The sequence below is a fragment of the Cynoglossus semilaevis genome, chromosome 7, assembly GCF_000523025.1.
Source record: "Cynoglossus semilaevis isolate Cse_v1.0 chromosome 7, Cse_v1.0, whole genome shotgun sequence".
Lineage (NCBI taxonomy): Eukaryota > Metazoa > Chordata > Actinopteri > Pleuronectiformes > Cynoglossidae > Cynoglossus > Cynoglossus semilaevis.
Window position 1 is genome coordinate 8,005,389 of NC_024313.1, and position 10,860 is coordinate 8,016,248.

The window sequence follows — 10,860 nt, forward strand, 5'->3', positions numbered from 1 at the left end:
AAGATCAACATTCCTTTAAATTCAGTTCCCATAAATGCTATTCAAATTCAAATTGTGAGTGTGTCGCTACAAAAATCTGTTTTTCAGCATCTCCCTAAAACTGCAACCAACCGATGGCGCTGCAGCTAAGGCCCCAAACGTACACGGAAGGAAGCTTTTTTCTTTTGGTCTTTTTTTATGCAGTGAGACTTCAAAGACTCTTGGCTGAATGCCCTTTTTTTGAAAGAGCTCCATGAGGATAGCTGCCACCTGGCTCGGTACAGTGACGGCAGTCAAGTCACAGTGGCAGAAGGGTTTGGGGTACTTTTTCTGCATCAAAAAAACAAGCTGCATGGATTGGATTGTCATGGCAACCGGGCTGGGTTAGGTTTGAAGCAGAGAAAATGAAATGAAATGAAAGAAGAGACACTGTAGACTATTTTTCTCATCGTACATGGGGACTGACGAAATGTCTCCCAAAAAGAAAAGTCTGCTTGGATCTGTGAGTGTGAGATTTGAACCCCCAACCTCACCCCCTCTGGACCCTGGTCATGACACTTCCCCATTTAAAACAAATGTTATCTGTGCTGTGACTGAGCTGATCTACATGCTGACATATTGATTGATGACAATAGCAATCAATACACCAGCAACATTTAATTAAGAAATGCCTGAGTGAGCAGTAAAAAACAAAAAATAGATGTTACTTTACAAAACCAAAGTCCACTGTAATTTTGTTTTAGCCTTACTTTTTAAAGCTTCTAATTTTAACACAAAAAGACATAACATTAGAGTTGGTTGAAGGTTTTAATTTCACCCCCATCCTAATATAAATCTATGACAAACTTATTTTGCATTTGCAGTATCAACCCAAATATTTTTATTTTGCATTTGCAGTATCAACCCAAAACCTGAATTGTGTTTAAAAAAACTGTTTTGGATCGACAGCAGGAACTAAAAAAAAAAAAAAATGTCTGAAAAGTTTTACTGTGTGCAGGGAGACTGACAGGAAGACATGCAAAACTTAGAACAACAATAGATACTGTGAATAGATTACATAAATAAACACTAACATACAACCAATACTGTTGATATGGAATATGGAATTTACTCCAGGAATTCAACTTTTTTTATTAAGGTAAATCGTAACTTGTCTGGAGCACTTCCAGGTTTTGCTCCATGCCTACTCACAGCATGGCTGTCATGTACAGGAGACTAGCCAATCAGGAAGCTAACCCACAACCCTACTCTTGTAATAGAACTGTAGCATCAACAATTCAAATGTGCTGTGAAACTTCCTCAGCAATTCTATTTTGATCTTGCAAATACCTGACAGTTACAAAAGCAGACTGCATTATGTTGTTCATTTACATCTAGTCAAATCACAGCAACTGCTGCCTGCTGCCTGTGTTGTACAATCATAGTCTCACAGCAAAGGTTCAAACTTGTAAAATATAACAACTGTATTCCACTACGTATCAGGAGAACAATCTGGAGGTTGATGACTGAAATGAGCCGTTTATCAGCTTTGAAAACTCTCATGTTCAGCAACTGTGTTTTCATGAAGAAAAAGTAATTACCGGTGTGACACTTGAAAAGCAAAGCTGAGAACACAGCATGTCATCGCCGCAGGAAAACCAATAGCTGCGCACAGACAGACAGGTAGTGAATAAGAGGTAATCAACATGTCCCGAGACTGTAATGACAGACCGTGACAGAGGGAGGATTGAATCAAACAAAGAGAGTGAGAATGAAGCAGACTGGTGATAGTCTGTGGGGAAGAGATAAAGTCCATCTGCTGTCAACGCTGCTGGATCTCCGGTCTTCACATCAAAATTTCATCATTCTTAAATGTTTCATGCAAGCAACAAGAGGGTGTTTTGACAATGTCCGGAGAAGAGCACTAATGGAAGACGCAAGTCAGGCTCATCAAAAGAGAACACTCTTCTTCTTCCACTCTTACTTATCTGATTTCCTGTTAAGTAGTATTTAGGTTTGATGCAAATAAAAACTATGTAACAAATGTGTACAACTAGAAAATAGTAAGGGAACACCAATATGGGTGAACAGCACATGGTTAAAGTTGTGTCATTCACTTTTTTTTTTTACTTTAGTAAATTAACAGTCCAGTGCATTCAGTAGGTGACGGTGGATAGAGACCTGTTTAACATTGATGCTGCCTCTGCTCACATCACTCAAGCTCTATTTTATCTTTTCTGTCCTCATTCAGTGAACCGTAACCCCAATGATAGTGAACAATCAGACAAAGAGGGCTCTGGTATATGACGCTACGTCTGACTGAGCTCAAGAGCCACAGCACTGCGGCATTCCATCGATTTGAGGTTTGTAGCAGAGCGACGGGAGAAGAAGGAGAAAGTTTCTCTCACATGTAAGAAACAACATTTTCTGTCCCTAATGAAACAAAGCAATAAAACTTAATGCACGCCACAACATTACTGTATGCACCACATTCAGAGACAATCAAGCTGCTCAGAAATCCCATTAGTTAAACAAGGCTGCAGAGAACCAGAGGAGAGGACGCAGACGTTTCACAGAGTAGAGGATAGAGACATTGGATCAGTGTACAAACAGTAAACATCCTCACAGAAAAATGGACCTCGCACTTGACTGTTTCCAACAGGGCAATGTCTCCTACTGTAACAAACTGCCAAGACATCACAGTCACTCAGAGACAATGGATGTCCTTAAGTGGCCCAACCAGAGCACCAAGCAGAGCCTGGATGAAATGAGACTTGACTATTGCCATCAACCAATAGTTATCTGTCTCTGAAAAAGAGACAGAAAAGATGCTGAGCAGAAAGGCAGAAACAGACAGTTTGGAAATGTGTCTATGAGCTGGTTGTTGCATCACACTCATCACGCTCAAGGCTGTAATTGCAGACAAATGTGCTCAGCAAATGAAAAAAAAAATTCAAATTATTTCAGCACAAGACTCTCAGAGGGAAAACATATTCTAATTATTGCTGCACATCAATATCATTTACAAGTCACAAAAGTGTTTAAGTAGATCCTGTGATTCTCCACTTCTGAGGCCCAGTCACAACTGTTGCTATCCTCTAAAATTGCATCCATTACCTTAACTGACTTAGCCAAAGTGCCAAGACTTATATTGACCAGAGTTGGCAACGGCAGTGCCGCTCAGCAGCCAGAAGGATCTGGAAGGACAAAAAAAGAAAAGCCCTCTTTCCAGAGTGCCAGCTTAGAGGTTTGCAAACGGGCTTTAGTTGTTGAGAAAATAAACAGAACTCCTCAGACCTGCACCTCCTTCAGGGCTGAGGCGTGCGCGTGTGTGTCTACTTGAAGGTGAAAAGGCGTGTTTGTGTTCACACAGTTCAGAGGGAGAGCAGTTCTAACCAGAATTCAAAGAACAGAGAACGAGTAAATTAAAAAAAAAACCAAAACCTTACGTTAAGGAAAAGCCTAATACAAAGAAGCTCAGCAATCCTTTTATTCTTTAATACCTTGCTGCTCTCAGACTTAGACTTCTGTCTCTGAGAAAGAATTATTCATCATCCTCAAATGTACACAGTGTAAGACTTTTTTTGTCTTTAGGTCGCCGGCTAAAGCAGACAGTTTACGTTGTCTTGCTGTAGAATTACTGTATACTGTGAGCCCAGCTGTTGTACATGCCAGCCAATAGAAACTGCACAGTGTTTCTACAGTAAACAACAGTGTTGTATAGAGCTCCCGGCTCAAATGTCATAATATTTGAATACTTGAATGACAAGTTTGGCAACAGTTTTCTCCCCAGCCTTCCTGAAAACCAATAAATAACGGCTATAAAGTGTCAGCACGGAGAAAACCTGAGGCTGATATCAATAAACCTGCCCTGACCTTTTGTGGTGAACGTTAACTCTTGGGCTCTGACTCTTATCTGGGCGGCTGACATCTACTGCAGGTGACAATGCTGTCTGGACGGCTTTTCTGAGCAATTTAACACCCGGTGATGAGACTGTGCTCAACAATCAGGAGAGAAACAGAATTCAGGAGCTCTGTTATACTGTACACAGTACACAGTATAACAGAATACTCATAACGCAGTACTACGTTACTGCAACGATATTTTGAGCATGCAAGGAGATACCGAGATCTGAACCTGCAGGTTAACGTTACAGAGGCTGTGCTTCACTTGCAAACAAGGGAAGATTTAATTGGCCTTTTTAATATTAGCTCACATAACCGCTCAGAGCTCACATATCCTCAGAGTCGTGTGCCGTAATTCTTCTTTAAATACTGTCATCACAAAGTGACTAGCGCCTCTAATAAAGGAGCACGTCGGTGACTTATCCTCTCCCCTCATCCTTGTCATTATATTTGTCTTGTTTGCTCCGTTGTTTACCTGCGTGTTGCCCTTCATCTTTTCATCTCGCCGCATGCACAGACTGAACAGGGCCACTTCACACTGAGCTACACGGTGGCAGAGGTTGACTCTGTGATTCACTTTGAGTAGATTGGCTGCGGATTTATGCTTTGTCTTTCACTCTGATAGAAGTGCTGACGGAGACGCCGGAGCAGGAGCCAGTAATCACAGAAAATCGCTGCGTAGGGAAAAGCAGACGTGTGAAATCCAAGATGACGGTGCAGAGATGGGGAGGTGCGTGTTTGTTTATGTGTACAGAAGGTGTACGGAGTTTAACATTTACACAAATAGTTTGAGTCAGAGCGGCTCTTGATTAGGTTAATGTGCAATCACTCATAAATATCACACGCACACAGCGCTACAAAATGTGACCTGGTCTGGCCTGGGGTGAAATGTCTTTCACCTCTGAACATCAGTCCAGTTGTCCACTCTGTTTCCACAATGATCCCGTGGGAATGCGTTTAACCTTTTGCTGTAGCACACGCTCACAAAGGAGGAAAAAACCTATTTTGGGAGAAACTACCAATAATTACCATTATATAAACAAGAACAATTATAACATATTAAAGGTGTGTGCCGTAACCACGGCAACCACAACGATTAACCCAATAGGCTCTTAATTAGGAGTGAGTCAGTTCACCCCTTAGTGTCACATGGCTCCGCCCACTGACAGCAGCATCAGCCAACAGTGGGAGGAAATGATTCTGAACCCACTAATGAAGCACCTGCTCCTGGTTTGACTTTATATGGAGAGTGTGTACGAGTGTGTGTGTGTGTGTGTGTGCTACTGTAACAACAGTAATGTATGTGAGTGTGTTATTGAAGATTAAATACTACACATGTATGCAAATGTTTCCCTGAGCTGGGTCAGGCCTCGGGTTACTCTCTGTGAAATCATTTATTATGGGATAAATGTCAAGTAATGAAGGATGGTGGAGGGTGTAAATAGTGACTCAGTGACTTCACCTGACGACTTCTTTTTTCTATTACATTCTACCACTGGGGCAGCCCACGGCCTCAGGGGAGAGGAACTGTTGGGAAGTTCCTCTCCCATGTCCTCCCTCGGCGTCAGCAGTCAGACCCGGGTGAAAAACTCGAGCAAACACTAATTCCCTTGATTCTTATTCTGCATTTTCTTCTTCAATAAAGGCTTTGTAGATATAGATATCTATTTATAAACCAGCTCAGAAAAAATCACCAATATTTCATGTGTGTTTCTGTAACTTAAGTTAAAGGAGTCATCACATTTGAAAGGAAAGTGTGAGTGTAAGAAAACGACCAATGATAAAAAAAACTTTCTTTGATTTGACCTGGAAAACCTTTTCATTTTCTTTTTTTTCACATTTTGCTGCTGTTCGTGTGTCGTGTGTTTTTTAAGCACAAACAGATATCACAAACAGCCCAGTGGAATCATACAAATAGGCTGAGGTGATGCCAGCGATAGTGTGCACACACTCTGGAATTCCACAAAGTTTGCACCTGTTTTCAAAGCACAAATACAAGCATGACAATCTCCGACCTCAGGTCTCTAGTTCCCCAGCATCTTTTCACAACAGGATTTAAATGTTTAGTGAAAACACATCCGATCTACTGCCACACCAACCGTAATGTTTACTTGTCAGTCGTTTATTGATTTGAAAAGAAATGTGTATGTGAAATGTAACCTTGTGCATTGATTTTATACAATTAACGAGTTCCTGCTGGAATCAGGTCTGTTGATGCAAACCATTAATTGAGCTACATTTATCTTTGGCTTCTTTCAATATGATTTCTGACATTTTGAGTTGAACATTCAGGGCAGAAGTCCTAATATTTAACCAGTGTTCCAATGACATGGTATTTAAAACTCACATTTGAATAAATTTGATTCAAATCTAGTCACAAAAATGAGAAAATCATCTTTGTGAAATTGAAGTATAAAAAAGTCTATTAGAGAGTCCTGCAGTCTTAGAGTGAAGCGGCGTCCATCACTGACACCGTGTGTGTCAGAAAATGAGCACAGTAGGTACACTGACTCCACTGATCTGCCGTGCGTCCAAAGAATCTCAAGAATGCTTTTCCTCTGCAGGCCATCAGACTGGGTCTCTAACGAACCCATAACAACTGCTCACAGCATCTTCGCTTGTTTATATTGGTCTGTTGAACAGATGTGCAGCGACCTCATGAATAAGACAAGGGACATCTCTATAAACAATCACAAAATATTTCGTTTTTCTGATAAATAACCTCTACTCTCTTATAGAGTTTTGTCCGTCTGTATTTAGAGTTGATCTGAATCGTGTGCAGAGAGATCGCTCTCTGAACAGATGCTGAAATGCAAACTTTCAAAGCTGCCACATTCAGAACTCAACCTCTGTGACCTCCAATGTAGAAATAATGAGGAATGAGATGCTGAAGCTTCTCCATCTATTCTCCTGGTGGGTATTTACACACTCTAGGTGCTTGTTGTCCATGGTCAAACACACACTCTGTGCATCTTCCCAAACCTCGCCTCATCGATTGATCACAATACCGTAAACGCACACGCAAAGTCTGCAGGCAGCCCCTCTTTATCCATATATTATGCATTCATTTATACGAGACTGCAAACATAAAAGCTCCCGTCTCTTATCAAACAGTGAGAGTAGAACACTCATTACGATGTGCGTGCATGTGGCCGTGTGTGTGTGTCTGTGTGTGTGTGCAGGGGTAAAGTCTCGGTCAGCACTCCTGTCTACGCTCTTGCATGGCTCCAGTGAAATACCCTCATCTGGGCAAACATAAAATCAATGATGGCTATTAATTAGTCTACCTCTGACTGCCGGTGCTGATACAGTTATACACACAAAAAGCACACAAGGACACCACAACAGTCAGGCTCTTCAGAGTTGGATATAGTGGAACTGGTACAGGTACTAAAGCGGCAAATATGTATTTATTTTATGGACCAGAGTCCATAGCAGCGCGACTGAACTGAAACCATTTCGGAGTTCTCGCTCAACCTTAAAACGAGGCTCTGCCCTCTAAGGTCTGGTTATTATGAGGGTACATAAGTACAGCAAAGACAATAAACAATGCACTACGGAGTATTCTCACAGGTGTCACGTTCAGCACTGCAGGTGCAGCAGTTCAGATTTCTGTCTGTTTTCAGCGCTGCTCTTTCTGTCGACTAATCCTGGGCGATGAGATTCTCACTTCCTGGTGTGCTACTGATATTTTGAAGGAAAGATGGCTCGACATTCTGATGCCTAAACATGAAATGGGCAGTTCATAAAACAGTGCAACTTTAAACCTGCCATCCAAAGGGAAACAGCAACTCAAAGACAAAGGTTCATTATGGATTAGCCTGCAATTACTCTAATGTGGATTAAACTGTGTGTTGTCGCTGTAACAATCCTACAGCTATTATTTCAACCTGACATCTCAGATGGCCAGAATAGAATTCTGCAGGTGTTGCCATGGCAGTTATCCGTGGATCAAATTACATTGTTTTTTCCCCCCCAGCATTTCTAAGGTGTATGTTTACAAAAATAAAAGTAATATTAACCAAATAGATAACCAAAGAAAATGTTTTGTTTGTTTTTTAACAGTGTTATCTTCTTACTCATAGCAGAGTTAACAAGTCAGCTATAAGAAAAGCACGGCCTTAAATGTATTCCTCAACACTTCACTCAACACCAAATGCATTGGGTCTAACAAATCCACAGAGGGAGACTTCAGACTTCCTCACTAAGACTACTGTGAGTGGATCAGTGGCTGCAGGCCACGAGGGATCACAGGTAAATCTGTAAAAAGGACGACAAAAGAGCAGTCCTGACATTTTGTTTAAACAGTATCATCGTTCTGGTGGAATAGAAAGAAAGAAAGCATTGACAATAAAACTGGGTGTCGTTTTGATTTGTGACACCAATCACAGCATCTACATGCTGTACATTCTGGATCACTTCATCAGTCTATTGTCGAGCCACATATAGAATCAAACAAACATTCACATTAGAGCTCAGGACTGTAGCCATACAAACCTGTATTATAAGCTGTTTGACAGGATAAAACATTCAAACTAATTGAATATTTGATTCCTCACCTTGTTCTGGTCAGTCCAATACAGGAAATAACCCTTGGGATCAACTGTTAGCGTCACCGGTGTCACTGTGGTAGAATCCTAGTAGAAGATGAAAAAGACATTTAGTCAATGTGTCAATCAATCGACGTGTTTTTGCTGATACTTATCAATCAATGCATTTTCACGACTCCATTACCAGGTCTGTATGGCAGAAAATCTCCTGGGTAAATTCAATAGAAATAATTCAATACAAATAACTGTGTCGGAATCTACCGCCTTGATTAAACAGTTTTTTTTTTTTGGTAGATGTTTTTTCCCCTACCCTGTTCCTACTGACAGACAAGCCAAGCCACATACATGAAAGTTGATACACACAGCAAGTCCCTGAGTCATGCATGGCCAGGCCAGACTTCATTAGATGTTTCTGTTCAGAAAGAAAACGTCCTTCTGCATTTTTCCACTCTGTACCACAGAGGTAGTTCAGCCAAACACTCGTGTATTTTCCTCCTCCATCGTTTGAAGGCTGTCTTTACAAAGTTAACCAATGACGTCCTCATCACAGCACTGAGACCAAGTACTAATGGTCTGCATATGCTTGTCATTTTTTTTTAAAGGGCTAATAGCTTACCTTTTTGTTGCAATAACATTATATCTCACTGCCTTAAAAACAAAGCCACATTTTTAATGCACAGCTGCTCCATGAAGAAAAAAAAGAATCAATATTCAATTGCACTCCCTTATTGTACCAGAGTATGATTTGAAGGACAGACATAAAGGACAAGAAAGACAGGAGAAGTGAGCGTAAAGTAAATAAAATGACTCATTCGCTGCTGTAAATGCCAAGCTGTTGCATCATGGGCATTCGCTATAGCGATGCTCGCTATGACAACACACCATTCCCATGATATCTATTAAGCGACTCCAGAACAATCACCTCGGCTGTGTTCACATGACTGCACAATCTTTGCAGACTCGCTTGAATGACAAAAGACGCGGCTCAAGGCGGAGAAGGCGCGCAGCAATCAAACGCTGTTCTTACAGCCCAGGAAAACGGCTCATGATCACTGTTTTTACATGTACAACACAACACCTCAAAGCAATAGAGCACATTATCATCAAACTATAAAGCACAGGGCAATTTGCCTTTTTGTCAGCATCACATTTCCCTAATTTTAATGTCTTAACCAGCGGTTAAAATTTTTTGCGTCCCCAGAGACAACTTGTGCAGTTGTCGATCAGGATGTGCCAGCTCATTTTTTATTTTTATTTTATTATTTGTTTATTTTTTTCATTTACTGCACTGACATCAGAAAACCAGCATGAATACAAGGGGAAATGCATCGATGGAGCTAAAAGCCTTTACTTTCACTTTCGGTCTTTTCCTCATGAACTTAAATCTTCATCCATGGGCCGAATCACAGACCCATTAGATCACGATGACGCCAAAGAGCTCTTCATGTGGTTCCATTGTTCTTTTCTTTGGACTACACTTCCCTCTGCAGTGACCATGCAGAAGCTTTTTGTAGTGGTTCCACCACTTTCAAGGTTTTTCCCTAATATGAAGACATTAGATGTAGGCGGTAAAGGCCTGCTCTGCTACATTAAGATTAAATTAGAGATTGACTAGTGAAAGTGTGAATGTGCACACCCCCGAGGGAAACCAGTCAGAGGGAGAAGATGCTGCCGTTTTCAGTCAATTGCCTGAACCATTAGCCGTCGCCTGGGGGAACACATGAGAACTCGGCGCATTTTTTTCTGTATGCTAATGACACATCCTAAAACTTTTAAGAGATTTAAAGCTCCCCTGTGGCGTCTGATAATGTTATTCAACAACACGCATCAAAGCAATGAGGTTTAGTAGGAATACGAACACTCTTGAAGTGGACCCAGCAACATCTCTGGTATAAGAGGTGTAAATATTTGAAACTGCGTCTTTAAACAACAACAAAAAACATAACTGTAAAAAAAGGTGCATGTGTGAGGCATTTGAGAAATAAAAAGTGTATTTGGGATGGCCGAGTCTGAAACTTTAAAATCAATTTTAGGAGGACTTTAGTTTTTTTCAGTCGGCCATGAAATGCTGACGTCTGCAGCGCTTCTTTTTCCCATTTCAAACGTCATGGTTGTTATTCATGCAGTACAGTAAGTGTGTCATCTTTTAACTGTGAGCAAAATATTACAGGTTTTTGTCTCTGGTGAATTGTCTGCAGTGTCATAAATCTGTAGATTTTACTGCAGGGTCTCAGGGTTGAGTGCTGTGCCAGAATAGCAGTACAGTGTTGGCACTGGAAACACTGACAAAGGTTAAACTGCGGGGATTTGGTGTGAATCTGATTGGTTGTTAAATGCAGATTTTTGGAAGAATTTTTATTTACAAATTTCAATTCATGCTAAAAACACTGAAAACCATTAGTTGTTGTTTTTTTATTCTCTTCTTTTCCCAGTCTGTCTGTCATCC

At 40.9% G+C, this 10,860-nt stretch overlaps 1 protein-coding gene across 1 annotated transcript in view; it reads right to left on the minus strand.

The window, feature by feature from the left end:
• Nucleotides 1–10,860, minus strand: part of LOC103381058 (1-phosphatidylinositol 4,5-bisphosphate phosphodiesterase beta-1) — a 79,265-nt gene that overhangs the window by 64,819 nt on the left and 3,586 nt on the right. Inside the window, exon 2 of the mRNA XM_008313236.3 lies at nt 8,424–8,501. Within this exon, the coding sequence (XP_008311458.1) occupies nt 8,424–8,501 (78 nt within the window). The remainder of the gene's footprint in view (nt 1–8,423; nt 8,502–10,860) is intronic.